At 35.5% G+C, this 25,872-nt stretch overlaps 1 protein-coding gene across 1 annotated transcript in view; it reads right to left on the reverse strand.

Annotated features, from left to right (window-relative positions):
* LOC145163330 (ATP synthase subunit beta, mitochondrial-like) overlaps positions 1 to 25,872 on the reverse strand; it is a 54,188-nt gene that overhangs the window by 18,348 nt on the left and 9,968 nt on the right. The window contains exons 8-9 of the mRNA XM_079082170.1: positions 24,210 to 24,434; positions 23,131 to 23,167 (exon numbers count right to left, since the gene is read on the reverse strand). Coding sequence (XP_078938296.1) covers positions 23,131 to 23,167; positions 24,210 to 24,434 — 262 coding nt within the window. The remainder of the gene's footprint in view (positions 1 to 23,130; positions 23,168 to 24,209; positions 24,435 to 25,872) is intronic.

The raw sequence follows: 25,872 nt of genomic DNA on the forward strand, positions 1-25,872 counted from the left end.
TCACGCGGCTATCTCCAACTCTACTCGGCGACTTGGGGCCTCCAACTCGTCGAGTTTCCCTGACAAAATGCATATAATTAATTAAATATTATACGTGGGAATCGGGATGTTATAGCTACATGATGAAAGGTACTATCTTTGTATACTTAACACCTGATATACATTGTGGGTCTTAACTGTAGGGAGTGTTACAATTTAATATGGTCAAATACTGATCCTTCAAGAGGCAGTTATAAAAGCTATTTTTAGGTATGGTGTGAACTATGCAAGAGGCTTACGTAATCAATAATTGATTTGATCTTCTTATGTGTTAAGAGTTATACATCTAAGGCGCCTTACCAAAAGTTGAACACCAAATGAGATTGATTGTGGTGTGTATCTCATGTTCAACATGATGTATATGACAAAGGGATGTCTGATAACTTACCTTATACACTAATTATAGCTTTGATCTTGTGGGGAATTGCATGTTTACAAAATGGCACAAAGTCATGTATCACTAGGGGAAGTGAAATGTTGTTAGATTTTCACCTTTATCTATATCGCTCTATAGTGAGTCTTATGCAAGTAGGAGATTGACAAATCAATATACCCACGAGTCATTATAAAAGGATATTGCTAGATAATATATGATCCTAAAGGGTCACACTAACAACAACTTAATACAATTGATTATTTATTGGAAATTGATTTTAATAAATATTAAATAAACTCTTATAATTAATTTCAAATTATTTATTTCATGGAAATACTAATTTTCATTACCAAGTAACATAATATATCATATGGTATGATTTATTAAGTCATGTAAAACAGTTTGGACTAGATAGACTCTTTTGTCTTTTAGCTAAAAGTTAGAGTTTATAAAATATGAAGGAGCTTGTATTATTTATAAAGTTTGGCTTCTTTTTCGTATAGAAAACCGTAGCTGGTGAAGAAAAAAGAAGATAGAGTGGTCTTTTGATTTGTTTGATCAAAATTATGTGATGTCTTAAGAAGCATGGGTAACACTTAGGCTTTAGGTGCATGAGTGCTTAAATGGTTAAGGACTTATGTGTAATGGATGCAAGTGAAAAGTCTTGAAAGTGCTTCATCATCAAGATTATAAGAGTTTAAAGAATAGCATCATCATCAAGTTGAATCATTGTTGGTGGATTTCTAAGGTGAAGTTCTACTTTCATTCTTCTACAACTTCTAAGCCTCCCCTTGAGTACTCAAAGACTACAAATGTTTTTATCTTCTTCTTCTTCCTCCTCTTTGGTTGTTGTTTTCTTTCCAAACATTGCAAGAAGATCCATGGTTGGTATAAATTAGTTTAATGTTTATTCGATATTTCAAGTCTTCCATTGCTAAAATCTTATGTTTTTGAAACAAATTTTTGAATAAAAACCCAACAATGTGCCAGGTGATGCCTAATATTGTGGGTAGAACATAGCATTCACATAAAAGATTATGAGTATGTAGAAAGATGACTCATTCAGGAATGAGATTATGATTCCTTCATGAATGAGATTATGCTTCCTTTGGGAATGAGATTATGATTCCTATGAGAATGAGATTATGCTTCCTTCGGGAATGCTGATAGATTGATCTTTCAAGAATAAGATTATATGTTGTTAAATACCCATCATATACTAGATGAAGATAGAGTATGGATGTATGAATAGATGCTAATGGTATTGTGTCAAATACCTAAATGTTAGTATATGAAGATTTGGATTAAGTACAAAATGAATTGAGTATTAGATTGATAGTAGAAGATTTATAAAGGAAATGATAAGATAGAATGCTATGTGACAGGTGATATGAAAGACTATGGGCAAACCATATCATTCACCTGAAAGATTATGATAATGTAGAAAGATGATTCATTCGAGAATAATATTAATATTCCTTCCGGAATGAGATTATGATTCCTTCGGGAATGAGATTATGATTCCTTTGGGAATTAGACTATGCTTCCTTTGGGAATGCGATTATGATTCCTACGAGAATGATATTATAATTCCTTTTGGGAATGCAGATAGATGATTCCTACAGGAATAAGATGATATGTTGTTAGAAATATTGAAAAAGGTTTCCATGAGTGGAAAAAGGTAAGAAATTTCCGTACGGAACCTTGATAAGTAATCCATGAGGTATTATGTGTACAGGTTCCGGGAAGGATCATTGCAATCCATGAAGGATGCATAAAAAGAAAAGTAGCCAAAGGATCTGTGCGGGATCAAAGTGAGGGGAATAAGTTTAGACGATTGTACACCAGTAAGTTAGAATTATGTTGTACCATATATGATAGATGAAGTATCATATGTGATTAGACTATTTGGTGTCTATATAAAAGTACCGGCGGGAAAGGTTCCAAACGAATTCAAAGCTTTGATACTATCTTCGTCGAAGGTACAAGTTTCCTCGTAGGAAAGAATTTTTTTATCTACGAAATCATCATCACGTATAGCTTTGATGTTTGCATGAGAGCGAGCTCCTTTTTTGACCATACTTAAAAGAAAACGAAGAAGGAGAAAAATAGACAAAGGTAGTACCTTCGATGATATTTATTGAACGTCCAGAAGAAGAGCTAAAAGAGTACGACGAAATTGAAAGACTGAATATCTTATTTATACAAGAATCATGGAAAGGTAGATGGGTGATTAGACCTATTCCAATGGCTAGTAATCTATCCATTGAAGTTTAATTTACCCTATCTGTTAGAACTTTTTACTTCACTTTTTACTTTATAATAATACTTCTAAATATCTGGAAACTAACATTAATATTTCGCATGTACAATTTAGAGACAATTGTTAGGGGCAGGATCCCAGAATCATATTCAGGATCCTTAATATCCCTGGAGTCTCAGGATCCTTAAACATATCTTAGGATCTTGATTATTATCACTAATATTTTCTAACACTTATAATGGCTATATTCTTCTATCTTTTTCTTACATGTGCAAAATTAGTCAACACAAGACTCGTTCTCAACGGAGAGTCACTTCAACCAAGCTTAAGACCCGGGAATACGAAGTCAAACAACATGCAAATACTTGTTCAAGGAGGATCCCGGAAATCTCGTACTTCTTGTTAATTAGCTTAGAATATAAATAAAACCTGTAAATCGCACACTCAACACATGATTAGCTCTACCATTACAATTGTACTTGAATTATTCTTATCATCTTTGTGATCTCCTATTAAATTCAATAATAAGAAACAAGGCAGGTGATCATTATCACCTTCCAAGGTTTTATGTCGGAGATCCTATAAAGGATCAAGGGCTTTCCTTGTAACTCACTTGTCTCACTTTGATTATTATTCTTTACTTGCATTATCCTAACACCACAACCTCTAATACAATTTGGTTGAATTACATTTGATTAATTTTTGACTAAAACAAATATATGCTTGAAGATATATATATATATATATATATATATATATATATATATATATATATATATATATATATATATATATATATATATATATATATAGCTTAGCCTACAGATTTTCTTAATCTTAGTTATCCTACCAAAATGTGTAAACCTTTTGATCCGTTTATGGATGTATAAAGCAAACATCTCAATTTTATAATCATCATTTTAATAACAAAATACAGGGTATGCTTTTATATCAAAATAAAGATGACATTTTAGTTTACTAAGAACCAGTGGGAGCATAGTGATATTCCGAATCTTGTATGAATGAGGCATAGTTAATCATGAGAAATTACATTTTGACCATGTCTCGTATGTATAACTATAGAAAAACTTAGATCCAAAACAATTAGGGTTGCATGATCACATAGGAATGTTATTATGCTCAAAATCCAATAGTGGTATCGGAGACTAGGATGCTTTTCTGTTATATTTGATGCAATAGTTCAATGATGAACTCGACGAGTTGGATGAACTCGACGAGTCCATGCCCTGACTCGACGAGTTGACTTGTCTGTTAGCAGATTTCTCGAATTTTTGATCTATTTTGGATTAAGATAATTACCATAAATCGTTTTTATCACCATAAATTGAATTTGTTGAATGGTAATCCGATTTCCTTATCAATATAGATGGATTTGGTCAAATTTCAAGACAATGACAAATTATATGATTAATTAATTATTTAAAATTTGATCTAGTAATTTTCAAAAGTTTCAAATTGCACCCTTTAAGTTTTGGATTTTAAAATTTAATTAAAAGTTTAATTTTGAAATATTAAATTCTAAAACATTAGTGTTTTAAAAGTTGAAAATACAACCCTTATACTATTATAAGATTTATATATATATATATATATATATATATATATATATATATATATATATATATATATATTGTTGGGTTATGAGCATTCTAACACTCCTAAGTGTACATGCAACCCTAAATACCTTGGATCTATGTTTTCTCTATTTTACATACAATTATGAACATACAAGGTATTATCCTAATCTAGCATACAAAGTAATAAATATAACAAGATAGAATACATACCTCTTTGATGTAGAATGTCTTCATGAAGCTTGAGTGCCTAGTGCCCCAAGTGTGACACCTCAAATAGTTCACACAACACCAAATACACTTGGAATAACTTGAGAGAAACTTGCACACTCCTTCAAATCGTCTAGCCCTCACACTCACACATTAGTGCACGATTTCTTGAGCCATGTGATTCTTTTATATGGTGGCTATTAGGGTTACACCATGTAACTCATAACTTTACCCATTCCTTAAGCTACATGGATTTTAACCTCCATGGAGTATCCATGGGTCACCCCATGGACTTAGTCCAATATAAGGAATCTTGGATCACAAGCCCACATATATAAGAATGAATGATTTACACAATCAACCCATATATTTAATTAGTCTCCTTTTGATCACTCAATTAATTCTTGATCAATACTAATTAAATAACCTTATTAATATATTAGAACTTATAATATATTAACCAACCTTAAGTGTTATTTCTCTCATTATAGTCTATCCAAATGCATGATGCCATGCAACCCAAATGGACCATGCCGGGTCGGGTCAAGTCTTACCAATTATAGTTATGGACTTAGACATTAATCCAACAGTCTCCCACTTGGATAAGTCTAAAACTATTATTGCGTATGACTTCAGGAACCGATCATCAATCGTAGCTCTCAAAAGCTTCTGTCAAACTCTGACCTTGTCGATGAACTCTGACCTTTGTCAATGACTTGTCCATTAGATAGGGGATCATATATTCCTCCATTCTAGATATCATATGGACTGAGACATGGATTATCAATCATTCTCTCTGTCCATTTGTTGTTTCCCGATTTCCGATTCATGATGACTGACTGATTGAACAAAATAAATCAGTCCTGGCTTGGCCAAGCACTCACATGTATCATCTTTAAATCATCGAGGGGCCCACATATATCGCTTTTATCCCGAAGGTAAAAGGAATGGATAAACTTCGACTCATATGGCTTGTTCTACTACTTGTTGAATCATACACAAAGGCACGTTTTATAACATCGAGTTACCAATGCGTTTTCATGAAATCAATGTATAACCAACTCATAGTAACAACTCATATCTCTAGGTTTGAAGAATATAAGATATTATCGTCTCATGATCACTCGTGATAAAATCCATGAAGTGATTCTAATGAGCGCGGGTTGAATCCAATACTCAGAACTTATGAGCACTCATGAGTGTTGTAGCACCACTTTGTCCACCAACTTGGACCTCTACAAACCAACCCATGACAGTCTTGATTCATATCTACTTCCAACATATGACCGACTGTGGATGGTTTGAATAACTTAATCATTCAGGAAGAGCGACTTAGTTATTCTGGAAGTCAAAACATGCAAAGTGAAACACAAGAATAAATGAATCAAATATGGTATCAAACCCTATGAATATAAATAAACACTTTTATTTATCACCATACTGATTACTCATTATTCATTGTTTCAGTTTTATCAACTTTCTACTTGAATTTAAAACAATAGTTGTCCCATGCTCCAAGCATGTACACTATGTTTTCTAAACACTAGTCATGCCATACACCAAGTATGCATACTATGTTTGTCTATGATCTTTACTTTGTAAAATAGATCAATTGAACATCACTCCAATGATCCTCTTTTCACAGTCCCAAATCCTTACTGCAAATGCAAGAATTCCAAATTCATGCCATTTACTGAAATCTGTTAGATTCTAAACTTATATGCATTGATCCTCTTAATGATTATGCACAAAGTCAGAAAGACTTGACAACAATCATTACAAAGCATTCCAAAGGAGATCAGCTCCTTGGAAACATCCTTCTTTCATTAAGTTTCCTAATCTTACACAGGTTGATTAATTTCTAACTTTGAAACATTTCCATATTCCATTTTGACTATCACTTCTGAACAAGAGTTGCCTCCTTACAGATTATGTCAATATGGTCCTTCCAGAATTAACATTATACTTCCAACTGTCCTTGAGCAACCAATCTTTGGTAAACCTTAGATTGTCCTCGACAATTGCTTAATCATTTTAGTCATATCCAATTCTAGACCTTTTCCCTTCATAATGCCCCAGGCATTTGGAAAATTTTAGAAAGGATGAATATAGCACATGTAATCGATCCTATATCCGAAGCATATGGGACACGATTCATGATGTCTCACCTAAAGACTAAACCAGTCTTTTGCTATAATATTTCCATTTCAATTTGCCAAGTTCTCAAAATTCAGATTATGAAAAGGGATGTCGTAATCATAATCGAATTTTAGAATGCAAATAAAGACTAAACCAGTCTTTTGCTATAATATTTCCATTTCAATTTGCCAAGTTCTCAAAATTCAGATTATGAAAAGGGATGCCGTAATCATAATCGAATTTTAGAACGCAAATAATCGGCCCATATATAGAATTTCCTTATGTTGAGCCATTCCAACATGAAATTCATATATATATATCCTTGATTAAATACGATTAAAATCTCAATCTAAGCTTTTAGAATTGAAATGAAGTATAATTTCCTCTCCCTTAATTATAGCAAAACAACTTTTTCAACCCCTGCAACCTCACGAATTGAAACTTTTGTTTTCTATAATTAACATTGCTAACTTGCAACCTTTGTCATAATTATCATGCTCCCACTAACATGATCATTATTAGCATAACACTTATGCTCCCACTAGCTTTGACATGTACTCAGAAATCAGCTGACTTTCTTACCAAAGTTCAGATTTCTGATACTAGATTGTTTTGATAAAACTTTATCAAAATCATACACCTCTCTTAGATAGCTCACATGTGTGTCTAAACAATTTTAGAACTATGAAAAGGGATGCCGTAATCATAGTCTCAATTGTTTAGACCTTTGCCACTTCTCACAAGTCCATGTTAGTGTGCCGGTAAACCACACACGCTCCACTAACGACTTTGAGAATGCAAATATCACAATTGCTATCTAGCTAAAATCTACTTAGTGAAAGTGTTTCCTCACCATCATTTTCATAAATCGGAGAGAAACCTTATGACACTTAGATTTAATAGTGTATGTGTTCTTATCCATGTGAATTTGTCAAAACCATAATCACAAGACAAGGTTAGTGACAAATCCAAACTCATATTGATTAAACTTGTGCAATCTTAAATTCTTGCCATTTGGCAGCTCAGGTGCCTGCCATTGCTTCCAAGTAGTTGTGCAACCAATTGAGAACTCTCAGAACTCCTATGCAAAGCCAACTTGAATAGGCACAAAAATTTCAACACGATAGGTTATAAACCTCAAGTCGTGTGCTAGTGAAGGACTTTAGGTTTTATTCTTGATTAAGTCTTGAAACTTTCAAGAGCTTTAAGACTCCCACTGTCCTCTTGACATATAAGACTCCCTTGTCAAATATTCAAGAGATAGTGTGGATTCTTTATCAAGACTAACACTTTACACAATTGGCCTAAGTTGGTCTCTGTTTTATCCAAAACATCACAACTTACCAATTTCAAATGTACAAGAGTAGATAACCTTTTACTCTTACATTTGACTAGTGTTAACAAACCCTCTTTAAGATATGTCACTCAAGTTACAATCTTGGAGTATGACTCTAAGAATTGTTTTGGAACGAAGTATGACTCATCTTTTTGATTTAACCATTTCAACAATTCATGACTCCTCTTCTTAGTCATAAGACATGACTTTAGAGGACCAATTGTGATATGGTATCTTAATCATTAAGATGATCATAAACATGATACTAAAGTACTCTCCCATCTTTTCAAATTTGAGAAACTTTTATCTTTCTGCCATACTTTGACTTCTTATTCGTTCTGTCTCACATTGAAACTTCTCCAATGCTACAGACTTATACTTAAACTTATAAGTATAACCATATTTACTTAACTTAAGTAAATCATGATGAATAGTCTTCTTGATCTTTTGTGGTGGACTTGACCAGTGCACAAGAATGTGTACTCGATCCCTTAGTCATTTCCTTATTCACATAAGGAATTAGTCTTAATTTTCCAAGCTGAAAGTTCTCATTCATCATACTATACAACTTGCATGATTCCAAGTTTCGGTCCAATTGAACCTTGGGTAATGAGAATCTTTCCTTATTTGGTAATATTAGACACTACCACAACCGAAAGAATCAAATCCATTTTTCCAATATTGCTATCAATGGAATCTTATAAGCAACAACTTTTCACAAATGCCATTGTAAGGATACATAAAATAAATAAAATCAAAACCTTTTTCTTTTATTTTAAAACTTTGTGGAAAAACTTATCCTTACAATCCATATGAAAACCTTGTTGTTATCTATTCCTAAGCAATATAAATATCATAACTCTTAAGTAATAGCCCAAAATTCTGATCACCGAACCATGCGATTGAAATCCATCTTCGCGATCAGAATCAGCATGTACTTAATAGAGTTAGACAATGGACTTTACCTGAAGTAGAGCCAAACTTATTGACATTAACATCCTTAGGTAAATTTGGCAGCTTCGTAACCAATTCCCCTTCCTTTGGCAATAGTTACCTATGGACCCTTGATAATGGGACTATCTCAGACTTCGCCTCTCTCTTTACCATTGGGTCAACCGAGTTGACTATGGCCGATCCCTTTCCATTGGGAAGAGAGAGCTTTACTGGATATCCAATGTCATCATTGTCAATGTCCATAGCGTTTTAGGAAGTTGATCTTAGCAAATAGATAAGATCATTAAGGGTCTTGTCTTAGTCTGTTTCATAGGATTCCCAAAAGAACTCACTATGTGACTTAGAAAGTAGTTGAGCCACCAACTTTCTCAAGACTTTGACACCCAACTCTCCCGGCTTGTCAATATGTGACTACATCTCCAAGATGTGATCACACCTAGACCTTTCCTTGCCAATAGGGCTTGAGTGACCTTAAACTTTTTAGGAACTTATGGGTTAGGAAGAATAATTGGAGGAGGTGAAAGAAGTATGATATCCATGGGACATCATCTTCATTTAGGAAAGCTTGTTTCAAGAGATTTGGGAAGATCATAAATGTCTAGACCAGACATCTTTTTGGGAGATATTCACGATAGTTGATTTAAAGTCCTTAATATGACATCCAATATGAAATATTAAGGCTAGGACCCAACAAACTATTTTATAACTTAGAAGAGGGATGCCGTAATCCAAGCTATAAAATATTTGAAGGTAGGTGAATGACGATTCACCAATTTCCACAATGAAAAACGAAATAATTTATTAGGTTTTAATTGGATTTGAAAGTCCTAGATCTTTGAGATTCATTGAACTGTTCAAAGGCATGTTTCAATCTCGAGTGTGCCCTTCAGGTTTTGTGACTGGGATGCCGAGGATCACAAAACAAGGTGTGAATAACCATGCAAATATACTTGGTACCCTTAATATTTACCCCTTAATCAGTGTGCCGGTTAACCACACACGCTCCACCGATACTATGATAAATATTAAGTTACCCTTTTCCTACCTTGTTAAGTCCAGGTTAGTGTGCCGGTTAACCACACACGCTCCACTAACGACTTAAGCAAAGTGCAAAGTGTAATTTCATGGGTTAGCACCAAATTCAGATTTTCCTAAGTAACTAAGATTGGGTATTAATAAGAGTTTAGTTACTTAGTATTTATCATTAATACTTTTAATGAAAGGAGAATTATAGTCCTTTTCCTACCCGTTCGGCTAACGACCCTCCACCAGTCAAGGAAGCGGTGGGTGAGAGTGGACACTCATTAAACTGCCATTTTATAGGCAGTAACCTTATACCCCTCTTATAGACCGGCTTCGTGAATGAGGCCTACTAACGGTAAGACTGACTTTACTCTTATACGTATATATAAATATTATTAACTTATAATATTATAAAGTATAAGGGTTGAATTTTAACGTTTAAAATTCTAAGGGCTAACTTGGAATTAAAGTATTCATAAGTGAAAACTTTTCAAATTCCAAAACTTGAGGGCAAGTTTTGAAACTATTCAAAACTAATTAATTCCATAACTTATGAGTTTAAAGTAGTTTTAATTAAAAAAAAAAAAAGAAACTCTTCAAGTTCCATAACTTGAGGACAAGTTATGGAAGACTTTAAACTAATTAATAAAAAAATAACCTTTTTTTTATTGTAACTTATGGAACTAATTAAGGTTACACTTTTTTTTTTAAATTTAATGAAGAGACTCTTCATTTTGTAACCTTTGCCAACTTTTATGAGTTTTTTGATTCTTAAATGTGACTTTTCATATAACTTAAGGACAAGTTACAAAAACACACTTTGGAATCAACTCTTAGATTAAAATGGATTGAAAACAACTATTTCACACAACTTTTCTATTAATCTAAGAACCTCATAAGAACAAGATAATTCAAATCATCAATCTTCAAGAAATTAGCATGAACATACAAACTAATACAAATCTTGAAATTATGACAATTATCTTAGAAATTGGATTAGCATGAACATTACCACATCAAAAACAAGTTTATAAGTCCAAAAACATCTTAGGGTAATGTTCCTAGTCCAATTCCAGCCAAAACAATCGAATATATGCATCCAACTCGATTTTTCAGCTACTTTTGCAAGTATAACAAGAAAACAAGCCTAGTCTCTGATACCACTGTTGGGTTATGAGAATTCTAACACTCCTAAGTGTACATGCAACCCTAAATACCTTGGATCTATGTTTTCTCTATTATACATACAATTATGAACATCCAAGGTATTATCCTAATCTAGCATACAAAGTAATAAATATAACAAGATAGAATACATACCTCTTTGATGTAGAATGTCTTCATGAAGCTTGAGTGCCTAGTGCCCCAAGTGTGACACCTCAAATGGTTCACACAACACCAAATACACTTGGAATAACTTGAGAGAAACTTGAACACTCCTTGAAATCGTCTAGCCCTCACACTCACACATTAGTGCATGATTTCTTGAGCCATGGGATTCTTTTATATGGTGGCTATTAGGGTTACACCATGTAACTCATAACTTTACCCATTCCTTATGCTCCATGGATTTTAACCTCCATGGAGTATCCATGGGTCACCCCATGGACTTAGTCCAACATAAGGAATCTTTGATCACAAGCCCACATATATAAGAATGAATGATTTACACAATCAAACCATATATTTAATTAGTCTCCTTTTGATCACTCAATTAATTCCAAATTAATTCTTGATCAATACTAATTAAATAACCTTATTAATATATTAGAACTTATAATATATTAACCAACCTTAAGTGTTATTTCTCTCATTATAGTCTATCCAAATGCATGATGCCATGCAACCCAAATGGACCATGCCGGGTCGGGTCAAGTCTTACCAATTATAGTTATGGACTTAGACATTAATCCAACAGTCTCCCACTTGGATAAGTCTAAAACTATTATTGCGTATGACTTCAGGAACCGATCAGCAATCGTAGCTCTCAAAAGCTTCTGTCGAACTCTGACCTTGTCGATGAACTCTGACCTTTGTCAATGACTTGTCCATTAGAGAAGGGATCATATATTCCTCCATTCTAGATATCATATGGACTGAGACATGGATTATCAATCATTCTCTCTGTCCATTTGTTGTTTCTAGAATGGAGGAATATATGATCCCTTATCTAATGGACAAGTCATTGACAAAGGTCAGAGTTCATCGACAAGGTCAGAGTTCGACAGAAGCTTTTGAGAGCTACGATTGCTGATCGGTTCCTGAAGTCATACGCAATAATAGTTTTAGACTTATCCAAGTGGGAGACTGTTGGATTAATGTCTAAGTCCATAACTATAATTGGTAAGACTTGATATATATATATATATATATATATATATATATATATATGTTTGTATAAGATGAGTTGGTCTTACCGTTAGTAGGCCTAATTCATGAAGCGGGTCTATAAGGGGTGTTTGAAGAAGCGGCCTATAAAATGACCGCCATTAGGTATCCACTCTTACCCACCACACTCTTGACTAGTGGAGGGTCGTTAGGCAAACGGGTAGTATAGGACATTAACTCTCTCCTTAATAAGTATAATGATAAATATAAAGTAACTAAAACTTTTTTTATAAAATTTTCAATCTTAGTTACTTTAGGAAAATGTGAAATTGGTGCTAATCCATGAAATTGCACATTGCACTTTGCCAAGTCGTTAGTGCAACGTGACTAATTTGGACTAACAAGGGTGGCAATAGGTAACTCGTAAATTATCATTGATCAATAGAGCGTGGGTGGATAACTGACACATTGATTAGGTGGTAAATGACATCGAGGGTACCAAGCTCATTTGCATGGTTATTCACACCTTGTTTGTGATCCTCGGTATCCCAGTCACAAACTTGAAGGGCATAATTGAGATTAAACATGCCATTGAAAAGTTCAACGAATCTCAAAATATCTAGGAATTTCATTTAATAAAACCTAATTTGTTTAAATTTCATTTTTCGTGGTGGAATTGGTAAATCGTCATTTACCTACCTTCATAATAATTTACATGTGGATTACGACATCCCTTTTCTAATTGTGAATTATTGTGTTGGGTCCTAGCCTTGATATTTCATTTGGGTGTTATATTAAGGAATTCATATCTAATTAAAACTTGTTTTTCTTTTCAGTTGTCTGCCCCAAACAACAACGCTTCTGGCTCAAACTCCAACTCCTCCAACAACTCCTCGAACCCACTCTCGCTCCTGAATATCTGTGGGAGGGTTACCTTTGATGGATCCAATTTCAATGATTGGATCAGAAACATCAGATTGGCCCTACGTTACGAGGATAATAAACACATTATCGACAAGGAACTCGTCGAGATAAATGAAGAAACTGCTACTCCTGAATAAATTACTAAGTATAGGGCCAAATGCAAGGAAGCCACCAAAGTGTCGTGAGTTATGGTGGCCACTATCACTCCCGAACTACAACGGTTCTATGAGGATTTTTGGCCTTACGAGATGTGCCATGACTTGATGGAAAAGTACCATCAAAGAGCACGTCAAGAGAGGTACGAAATTGTCACCTCATTCATAACAACCAAAATGAAGGATGGAGAGTCCATCACGACCCACCTGCAAATAATGCAGAGATATGTGGATCGATTGCTCAAGTTGAATGTCAACATTGATGAAGAACTAGCTATAGACATATTCCTACACTTTTTAGCTCCCTGCTATTATCAGTTCAAGATGACTTATGATCTGAGCAAGGAGGAAGTCACCTTGAGCAAACTTCAAGGGTTGTTAAGAACTAATGAAAGTAGGTTGATAGTCAAAGTTGTCGAATCCACTCCTTCTGCTTCCCCAGTCCTGGCTATTGGACATGGGAAAGGAAAAAAGAAGAAAGCTCCCTCAAAGAACTGAAACGGAAAGTCTAATGATGGATCTTCTTCAAGTAGATCCAAAGCAAAAACCGGTTCTGCCCCTCCCTCCTCCGATCCAAAAGAAGAAATATGCTTCTTCTTCCATGAAAAGGAACATTGGAAGAGAAGCTGCCCGAAGTACTTGCAGGACATCACGGATGGGAAGATGAAGCCCTCCCTTGCAGGTATTTGTACTATTCTGTCTAATAACTCATCACATTCTAGTTCTTGGGTCCTTGATACATGATGTGGTTTTCACATTTATTCTGATTTGCAGGGGCTAAGAAGAAGTAGGGATGTGGAGCATGGGAAGATGAACCTAATAATGTGGAATAGGAAATCGTCGCCTGTCACCAAGATCGGAGTTTACTATTTAGTGCTTAATAATGGGTTAGGATAAGAATTGAATGATTGTTGCTACTCGTCAGAAATAACGAGGGGTATTATTTCTTTTCATGGTTTGTGCAGACAAGGCTTTAGATATTCATTTAATAATGAAAGTGGTTCTATTAATGCTTATTATAATGGTACTTTTGATTTTGAAGCATTGCCTTGTAATGGGGTATATGAAACTGTGATGGTTGTAGATAACTTAAGAAATAATGTGTTGCATATTGATTCGTCTAATGATTTAGACAAGTCATGCTTGTGGCATTGTCATCTTGGACATGTCAACAAGACGCGCATTGCCCAACTCCAAAAGGATGGAGTGTTGGAGTCATTTGACCTTAGGTTAGATGACACGTGCGAGTCTTCTTTGCTTGGAAACATAACTAAATCACCTTTCACTGGTACTTGTGAAAAAGGTGAGGGATGTTGGATCTCTTACACACAGATGTGTGTGGGCCCATCAGATCCACCACAAAGGATGCAAACCGCTTCTATGTGACTTTTACTGATGGTTATAGTAGATAAGCATATATCTACTTAATTAAGCACAAGTCAGAAACCTTTGAAAAGTTCAAAGAGTTTAAGAAAGAAGTAGAGAATAAATTGGGCAAGAAGATAAAAAAAATCTCAGATCTGATAGAGGTGGTGAGTATCTTAGTATCGAGTTCCACGACTATCTTAAGGAATGTAGAATTTTTTCACAATTGACACCTCCTAGAACACCACAACTTAATGGTGTGGATGCGAGGCGCAATCGAACCTTTTTGGACATGGTTCGTTCCGTGATGAGTCGAGCTTCACTGCCAATCTCATTCTGGGAGTATGCCTTAGAGACTGCCGCCCATATCCTTAATCTAGTTAAAACTAAGAAGGTTGCCAAAACACCTCACGAGATGTGGACAAGGAAAGTTCCCTCGTTGGAACATGTCAAGGTTTGGGGTTGTGAAGCTTTCGTAAGACGAGAGACTCACGACAAGCATGGACCTCGAAGTGAGTGGTGTATTTCCATCGGTTACCCACAAAAATGCTTCGGATATCTCTTCCATATACCTAGTGATAACGTGGTCTTAGTAGCAAGGAGAGGAGTTTTCCGCGAGAGGGAACTCATATGCCAAGGGGAGAGTGGTAGGACAATTGATCTTGAAGAGATTCAAGAATCAAGAGGTGAGGGAACCTAAAACACTAGCGATCAACCAGAGGAAGAGATTCCTGTTGAACCAGTTGACGAGTTATTACCTCTTAGACGTTCCAGTATAGTTAGCGTTCCACCTGTATTGTATGGTTTCCATATAAATAGAGAAGGTGATACGTTTATCAGTGATAGTACACTGATAAATTTGGATAATCCTAATAGCTACAACGAAGCCATGGCGGGCCCTGAGTCTGCCAAATGGAAAGAGGCAATGGACAGCGAGATCCAATCCATGTAAGACAATCAAGTTTGGAACTTGGTTAACAATGTACCAGGTCGTAAGACAGTTGGGTGCAAGTGGATCTTCAAGAAGAAGACCGACATGGATGGAAAAGTGCACACGTTCAAGGCACGACTGGTTGCGAAGGGCTTTACTCAAACCCCAAGGGTTGACTATGATGAGACCTTCTCACCAGTGGCCAAGATCAAGTATATTAGGGTTATGTTAGCCATCGTTGCATTTCATGATTATGAAATCTAGCCAGATGGATGTCAAAACCGCTTTCCTTAATGGGCAGCTAGATGAAGATGTTTACATGTGTCAGCCAGAAGGTTTTGTGGATGCTAAATACCCCAATAGATTGTGCAAGATTGAGAAATCCATCTATGGATTGAAGCAAGCATCTCGCAGATGGAATCTTTGCTTCCATGAGAAAGTCAAAGAGTTTGGTTTATCCAGGAGTGAGGATGAGTCGTGTGTATATGTCAAAGCTAGTGGGAGTATAGTTATCGTTCTAGTATTGTATGTCGATAACATACTACTCATAGGAAACGACGTTCCAACCTTGTAGGACATTAAGTCCTGGCTTGGGAAGTGTTTCGCTATGAAGGATCTAGGAGAGGCTGCTTATATTCTGGGGATAAGGATCTTGAGAAATAGGAGTAAAAGACTAATTGGACTTACTCAGAGTACTTACTTAGACAAGGTGCTAAAGCGTTATAGCATGGAGAATTCCAAGAAAGGGGAGTTACCTATCCAGAGCAATACCAAATTGAGTAAGACTTAGAGTCCGAGTACCGATGCAGAGATAGCAGAAATAAGTCCAGTGCCATAGGCTTCTGCCGTTGGCTCGATCATGTACGCTATGAGATTTACTCGCCCTGATGTGGCTTTTGCGTTAAGCATGGTAAGTCCATATCAAGGGAACCCTGGTAGAGATCACTGGACATCAGTTAAGAATATTCTTAAGTATCTGTGAAGGACTAAGGACTGGGTCCTTGTTCTTGGTGGAAGTGATGACATAAGAGTGACAAGGTATAGTGACGCCAGCTTTCAGACCGACAGAGATAACCTCCGCTCTCAGTTGGGCTGGGTGTTTACCCTTAATGGAGGAGTAGTGACTTGGAAAAGTTCCAAGCAGGAGACCGTGGCTGATTCAATGTATGAATCAGAGTACATAGCAGCAAGAAAAGCATTAAAGGAGGCTATATGGCTGAAGAACTTCATTGGAGACCTTGGAGTTGTACCGGCTGTAAAGGAGCCTATGGAGATTTTCTGTGATAATAAAGGAGCGGTTTCCTTGACCAAGGAACCAAGGGATCATGGTAGATCCAGACACATCGATAGAAAATACCACTTCATCAGACATCGGGTAGAAGAAGGACTCCTCGTCGTCAAGAGGGTATCGTCAGAAGAGAATCCAGCAGATCCCCTCACAAAGGGTCTTAGTAGTATGAAGCACGTTCAACATGCAAGGAGCATTGGTCTGAAGGACGATATTAGTTTTAGTGATTAGATAGATAGTTAGAAACTTGTAACAATATAAATGTAATTGACATTTGATGATTAAGTAATGGAAGATTTATTTATGAGTAAAGTTTACCATCTTTTGTCAATTGATTATTTTGTGTTTCACTTTGCATTTATACTTCCTGAATAATTAGATTGTTCAAATTATCCACAGTCGATCATACTTTGGAAGTAAGTAATGAAGTAAGATTGTCATGAATTGGCGTATTGATTGTCTAAGTCCTTAGACATATCAAAAGTTTGCTACAATGTTCATGAGTACTCCTGAAATAGGATTTAAGTATTGGATTAAACACACGCTCATTTGAATCACTTCATGGAATCTATCACGAGTGATTGTGAGATGATAATATCGTATAATCTTTAAACCAAGATATATAAGTTGATTGTTTACGAGTTGGTTTTGCATTGATAATGCGTGAACGCATCAGTAACTTGATGTTATAAAACGTATTGTTGTGTACGATTTGATAAGTAAATTGCACAAGAATATAAGTCAAAGTTCATCTGTTCCTTTTATCTCAAGGGGGTAAACGCGATATCTTAGGCCCCTCGATGATTTTGTGTTGACTTATGTGACGAGCCTGATCAGGACTGAATTGATGTGTTCAGTTAAGTTCGTTGTCAAACAAATCAGAAATCGGGAAACAAACTGTTGGACATTGAGAATGATTTTATTCCATGTCTTTGTCCACACGATATCTTGCAGAACGGAGGATTATATAATCCCTTATCTAAAGGACGCGTCATTGACTAGGTCAGAGTTCGACAACAGCTTTTGAAAGCTATGATTGCTAATCAGATCCTGAAGCCATACTTGCAATTATAGTTATTAGACTTATCCAAGTGGGAGACTGTTGGATTAGGTGTCTAAGCCCATAACTATAATTGGTATGTACTTGATTTGATAGTAGCCTGGTCCTTTTGGGTTTCCTTCACCATAGCAACTTGACAGGATGACTTTTGGAGAAAGAGGTTAATTAATGGTTTATTAATATATTATAAGAATAATATATTCATTAGAAATCATATTATTTAATTAGTATTAATCAGAAATTAATTTGAGATTAATTTTAGGATTAAAGGAACTGATTAAAAGTACGAGGTCTGGTTTTGCAAATCATTGATAGTTGCAAACTGGGCTAATGGACTCCTTTGGAATGGGGTGGACGATTTTCTATAGGGAGGCCATATAGAAATCGTCCAAGGCCTTCTATAAGGAGTGTTCATGGGTTTTGGGGCCTAAGGAGGAATTTAGGGTTTCCACCTGAAGACCCTAACAACCACAGCTATTTAAGGACCCCTAGACCTTCTGAAATCGGCCACTGCTTCCCAAGGAGAAACCCTAGATGATTTTCGGCTTCTCTCTCACTCATCCTTTGCTATTGGTGTTTGTGACTCCATTAGAGGTGAAACACTTGAGGCACTAAAGCTTTCAAGAGTCAAGATCATCCAAGGAATACTTGTTCTTACTAGATAACAAGCAAGGTAACATTCTAACCCTAGTTTTCATATAGATCTCGAATTGTATGCTAGTATTAGGGTTGTTGCTTTGGAATTTCTATTTGTATGTATAACTAGAGAAAAACTTAGATCTAACGAAATTAGGGTTGCATGATCACATAGGAATGTTGTTATGCTCAAAACCCAACAAATACATGGGTTAGTCATCAAATGACTATAATAACATTCTAAGAGTATTTAAGAACAACTACTAGAATGTGTACGCGATAATCAGTTCAGAAGAAGATTTTTATGTAATTAGATACACAAGATGCTGACTTCAAAACAGATATATGTAATTATAAATTATAATTGGATTTTGACCTGACTATGGAATATAGAGTAAGTTTTCTTAGGATGAGGTCCAACAAAAACAAAATTTCTCAATCTACTACAAAATCAGAATATGCTAGTTAGAAGATGAAATCAAATATGATTGGATGAATGAGTTCATTGAAAAACTATGTTGATTTCTACCATTCAAGGATCACATAGAAATCTTTGTGACTTCGAGAGTATACTTAATCAAGCTAAGAGACTCTATGTCCCGAAAGAAAACTAATCATATGCTCCAAGATATTTAACAATACCTAGTGTAAAGTCAAAAATGGATATTATAATATTCGCAGAATTCACACAAATTAAATTTAGTCAGACCCATTGATAAAGTCCTTATTTTGAGTTAAGTATGAATGGTCACACTTCAGCTGTAAGACTTTTTTATTCTAGAAATGGGATTTGATTTGGATTTAGTATATGCATATTATAACATTGTGATAACAAATATTATATAATCGTTTGATATACTGGGATACGATCATCACATCAATACTTGTTGTATTCTATATTAAAATGTTTAATCCATGAATAATCTTATTATTCTAAAAGGTTCATCATCGATCATAATTGTAGGAGAAATTATGAAGTAACATTAATATGAGTTGGATTGGTTAACTCTCACCAGATGAAAGTAGGGAAGTGATTGTAACCAAGATTCATATGTACTTGTCAAAGAACTGGTATTGAACTGAACCGCATCAAGATCACCTCATGGATCACTATCATGAGTAATACATGATAAAAAGGACTATCTTTGTATACTTAACACCTGATATACATTATGGGTCTTAAATGTATGGAGTGTTATGATTTAATATGGTCAAATACTGATCCTTCAAGAGGCAGTTATAAAAGCCATTTTTAGGTATGGTGTGAACTATACAAGAGGCTTACATAATCAAGATGGGATTTGATCCTCTTATGTGTTGAGAGTTATACATCTAAGGCGTCTTACCAAAAATTGAACACCTAATGAGATTGATTGTGGTGTGTATCTCATGTTCAACATGATGTTTGTGACAAAGGGATGACTGATAACTTACCTTATACACCAATTATAGCTTTGATCTTCTGGGGAATTGCATGTTTACAAAATGGCACAAAGTCATGTATCACTAGGGGCAGTGAAATGTTGTTAGATTTTCACCTTTATCTATATCGCTCTATAGTGAGTCTTATGCAAGTAGGAGATTGACAAATCAATATACGCAAGAGTCATTATAAAAGGATATTGCTAGATAATATATGATCCTAAAGGGTCACACTAACAACAACTTAATACAATTGATTATTTATTGGAAATTGATTTTAATAAATATTCAATAAACTGTTACAATTAATTAGAAATTATTTATTTCATGGAAATATTAATTTTCATTACCAAGTAACATAATATATAATATGGTATGATTTATTAAGTCATGTACAACATTTTGGACTAGATAAACTCTTTTGTCTTTTAGCTAAAAGTTAGAGTTTATAAAATATGAAAGAGCTTGTATTATTTATAAAGTTTGGCTTCTTTTTCCATATAGAAAACCGTAGCTGGTGAAGAAAAAAGGAGATAAAGTGGTCTTTTGATTTGTTTAATCAAAATTATGGGATGTCTTAAGAAGCATGGGTAACACTTAGGCTTTAGGTGCATGAGTGCTTACATAGTTAAGGAATTATGTGAAATGGATGCAAGTGAAAAGGCTTGCAAGTGCTTCCATTCCTCTTATGCGAAAAACCATAACCTCTTGTGCTCATCTCTCTCTCTAGTTTTTGGTTTATTTAATTGAAAGAATACTTGCATTTTACTCTCTTGAAGTTCAAACTTTGGTTATGAACTTTAAGCTCAGTATTATAAGAGTTTAAAGAATAGCATCATCATCAAGTTGAATCATTGTTGGTGGATTTCTAAGGTGAAGTTCTACTTTCATTCTTCTACAACTTCTAAGCCTCCCCTTGAGTACTCAAAGACTACAAAGGTTTTTATCCATGAGGGATTATGTGTAAAGGATCCGGGAAGGATCATTGCAATCCATGAAGGATGCATAAAAAGAAAAGTTGCTAAAGGATCTGTGCGGGATCAAAGTGAGGGGAATAAGTTTAGATGATTGTACACCAGTAAGTTAGAATTATGGTGTACCATATATGATAGATGAAGTATCATATGTGATTAGACTATTTGGTGTCTATATAAAAGTATAATGGTAAAGAAAGAAGAGATGAGAGCATGGAGACAAGATGTGAGAAAAGATGAGAATGCATGAGATGAGAAAGAGTAAGAGTATGAGTAGTGATGAAAAAAAGTATAAGGTAGAGAGAAGAATATGAGAAGAGGTAAAGATAGAGTAAGAGATGGGAATGAGGTGAGATGAGAAGAGGTGGAGATAGATTATGATAAGATCATGAGATGAGATGAAGACAGAGTAAGAGCATGAGAAGAGGTGAAGATAAAATGGGAGAAATTATGAGATGAGATGAGTGTGTCAAGAATAAAGTAGATGAGACAAGAAGACACGATATGTCTATGAGAAGAGGTGAGGATAGAAAAGATGAGATGAGAAGAAGAGATTAGAGTTAAAGAGTGTGAGAAGAAAAGAGTAGAATAGTAGAGTATGAAAAGAAAGAAAGAATAGAAATAGAGTATAATAACATGAAATCAATGTATAATATAACTCACCAGACCTGTGGTCTGATGTTGTAGATTTTCATAGTTTGCAGGTTCAGGTATTAGCCTTTGTATGAGAGGAGGTAGGAGCACCAAGGGCTTGAACTAGAATTAGATTATGTGTTAATAAATTTCCTTGTTGCTTTAAATTGAGGTTATGATTCACTGTAACCCGATTATATCATGGTATGTAAAGTATTTTTCAAATTTAGAATTCCTCATTTTTATGGAAACTATGATATATCCCCAAAATACTTATATAGAAAAAGTCGGGTCATTACATCTATACTCCCATTTAATACACAATACTAAGTTACATAGCTAGACTCATTAATTCTATCACTGTATAAACACTAACATTATCTCATGTTCTAACAATCCCTTCGTAATCACGCTATGCAAATATAATTACATAATAAGGAGACAAGTCATACCTTAAGACGTTCATTAATTATACCCATCGTATGCTAGCATCGATCCTCTTGTCACGAGTACTGATAAATATCCTCTCTATCTCTCTTCTGAAGTCACCTCTCAAATTTTCCAAAAAAAATGAAATAAGAACATACTTTTAATATATATAGGATGTCTGGGAACAACGTAGCGATCCCTTCCTGGACTTGTTGTGTCCAGGTGCCTCTCCGAGATCTTGCCACCTAGCCTACCTGCTTTCCTTGTATCTCATATCGGTGACATGCTTCTATCCTTTGAACATGTCACCACGCCGCCACTACTACAAAAACAGCCTTTTACGACACGCAATACGTGTCGTAAAACACTCAGACGACACGCAAATGCGTGTCAAGGAAGGCACTGTCATAACGAAAGACGACACGCTTTTTTGTATCGTCTATTTACGACACGCATTTACGACGCACAATTACAACATGCATTTACGATGTGCAATTACGACACGTATTTACGACGCGCATTTACGACACGCGTTGCGTGTCAAGGAAGGCCCTGTCATAAAGGAAGATGACACACATTTGCGTTTCGTAACCTTACGACGCGCGTTTAGGACACGTATTGCGTATCATTAAAGCCCCTGTCGTAAATGAAGATGACACGCATTTGTGTGTCGTAAACTTGAGCAACCATTTACGATATACATTTACGACGCGTCTTTACGATACTCATTTATCCTTAATATAAAAATATTGAAACAAATATATACCAAAACAATATATTTCATCCAATAACATCATGTCAAGAAATTGTAATACATTGGTATTAAGGGGATCTGATTGTACATTGTTATTAAGAGGTTTTCCCTAACTATATAACCTAATACTACATTGCTATTAAGGGACACCTTCTTCTTTCTACTTCTTATTGTTATGCTTCTGTTTCCACATGATACCTGTTTTCATCATCAACACATTAGTATTCAGAAAGGCTTCAATCATCATCAATCTATGTTATAAAATATTAAAGTTTAATACAAATGTAGTAAAATACCTTTTTCCAAGAATCCAGGCTTCAATACAGCCCATACCTGTATAAAATATTAAAATTTAATACACATGTAGATTATAAAATTTAATATGAAAGAGTGAAATAGTAAAATACCTTTTGCCAATTGTCATTGCAACAATTCAATACAGCCCATACATGTATAAAATATTAAAATTTAGCTTGGAGCCATACTCTAGACAAAAGGATAACTTTGAAGCCCCCACAAACTTGCATACCTGTTTTCAATAGAATTTATGTAAGAAAGAAGAATATGATTCAAGTTTCCAATATAAAATATAAGCCGAATTTGGGCTTGTTTCTTTTTTTTTAGATTAAGTTTCGTTTGGATAAATGATTGCTAGAAAATATTAGAAAAACAAGGCACAGTTGGAGAAATGGAAGAAAAAGAAATAAAGGGTAATTTGTAAAAACTAAAAAGTTAAGTCTTGTATTCATTAAGTAAAAAAGAAACAATATCTTACTAGAGATGTGAAGCTTGCTATCAGAAATTATTTTTAAAAAAATGTTTTTTTTTCATTTAGTATTTTTATAAAATTAAATGAAAAAATGATACATGGTGGGTGAACCTTCTGTCATGACTACCAAATATTCGTGCCAAACAAAAATCTGCAAGTTTTAGTTGTCTACGAGGTCCTATCAACATATTATTTGGTTTCATATCCCTAAAAATAATAACAAAAACAAGTAAATTATTATTATTAGTTACATATATAACATCATGTTTCACACTTTATATAAAAGTAAACTTAAGTACAATGGTTATAGATGTTCATGTTTTGCAAGTACATGGCATTCTTTTAAATGATTTTTCCAACTATGAAGGTAGTTTTGATATGAAGTGTAAAGCACAAGGGTTAGAAAGGTAATTTTACACCTACAAAAATGAAAAATGTGATTCTTGGATAAACTTACCTGAATGAAAAACAAAACATAACAACAAATTAAGGGATGATACTTATTGTTGACTTTTTCCTCACGAGATGAAGGCACACCTGGACCATTATGATCACATAAATTAATATATACAATCACATAAAGATAAAAATTATATATGTACTCACCTGTTTGGATAAAACGGTGGTGGCATCCAAATTAGCAAAGGTTGTGGCAGGGGCAGGGTCTGTCAAATCATCAGCAGGGACATAAATGGCTTGGACAGATGTAATGGAACCCTTTTTGGTGGTTGTGATACGTTCTTGAAGCCCTCCACGATCGGTTGCCAATGTTGGTTGATAACCCACAACAGATGGAATACGCCCAAGTAAAGCAGACACCTCAGAGTTAGCCTGTTGGTATATAAAGTCAAACACATCAGTGGTCAATGTTTGTGTAACGCCCCGATTCTCAGGTATTGTTTAAATAAGAATTTAATTGGTTTCAAGGCCTACTCGACGAGTTGGTTGCCCTACTCGTCGAGTAGCAGCAGGTTGGTTCGCGTATTTAGTGGCCTACTCGCCGAGTCCAAGAAGGGACTCGACGAGTAGGAGCTGGCAGATGAAACCCTAAATCCCGGGGTTTTGCACCCTATTTAAAGAAGCATAAGCCTCCTTTGGCGTCTTTGCAGTCCATTGAGAGTCCAGAAGAACCCTAACTCGAGTGTGTGTGTATTCTTTGGAAATTTTAGCTTGGAGGAAGACTTTTGGTGAGGGAATCTCTTGGGAAGCAAGCTAGTTGAAGCAAGAGCTTGTGGGTTTCAAGTTCTGCATTAGAAAAGGCTCTCTTGAAGGTATTAAATCGTTTTTCCCTTGGCTCATTTTCTCCTAAACCCTTTTGTGCATAAGTTTAGGAAAGGATTCTTGTGTCTAAGCCAAGATCTGAAGTTGTAACTTCAGATCTAGACTCCCCTTGGCTTCTAGATTCATAAACCATCAGCCTTGTCTAGTATGAGCCTTCTCTCAAGGATGTGACTTCATTGCAAGCTTAGTTGTGCCATTTTAGGGTCTTAAAGCCTTGCATGCACGTAAAGTTTGCAACTTTACGTGATAAACATGCCTAAGGAAGTTGGATCTACAATTTGGGGCCTGGGCATTGCTTAGAAAGTGTCAGCATGGTTAAAGGGCTGAAGAGACTCGGCGAGTCGCATAGTCGAGTCGGCGAGTCATATGAAGATATGCATTGAACTCGACGAGTTGGATGAACAACTCGGCGAGTCCGATGAAGATTGTCGTGGACTCGACGAGTGGATGAACAACTCGGCGAGTCGGTTAAGGTTTCCCCAATTTATGTATGCGTATGCAACCGTCGAGTCGCAGGAAGGAAAACTGGACGAGTGGCCTTAGAGTTCCAATCGCGAGCCTTAGAACTCGACGAGTCACTCCGGTGACTCGGCGAGTGGTCAGGTATTTCATGGAACTCGGCGAGTAGCTGAGGGTACTCGGCGAGTTAGGGTCAACATGGACTGTTGACCTTGACTGATAACTTTGGCTTTGACCAAAGGTTGACTAGTTGACTGATGGGGTACCTTGAGAGGTTGAGAACTTACAGTATGGTTATGCTATGGTAATAGGTGGTGGAGTTTGTGGCAGTGATCCGAGGGTTGAAGTTTATCCACCGAGTCGACATCTGCAAGGTGAGTTATCCTCACTATATCGATAGGCTGTAAGGCACCAAGGCCGGCCCTTTAGTTGTTATTGTTATGGTATGCTACATGTGGTTATGACCTGTTAGATCGGAATCAGGATAGACAGTATGTTATGCTCTTATGATCCGTAGGGATTGGTATGT

Source organism: Lactuca virosa, chromosome 3, assembly GCF_052849685.1.
Source record: "Lactuca virosa cultivar CGN04683 chromosome 3, Lactuca_virosa_CGN04683_v6, whole genome shotgun sequence".
In the NCBI taxonomy this organism is placed as follows: Eukaryota; Viridiplantae; Streptophyta; class Magnoliopsida; order Asterales; family Asteraceae; genus Lactuca; species Lactuca virosa.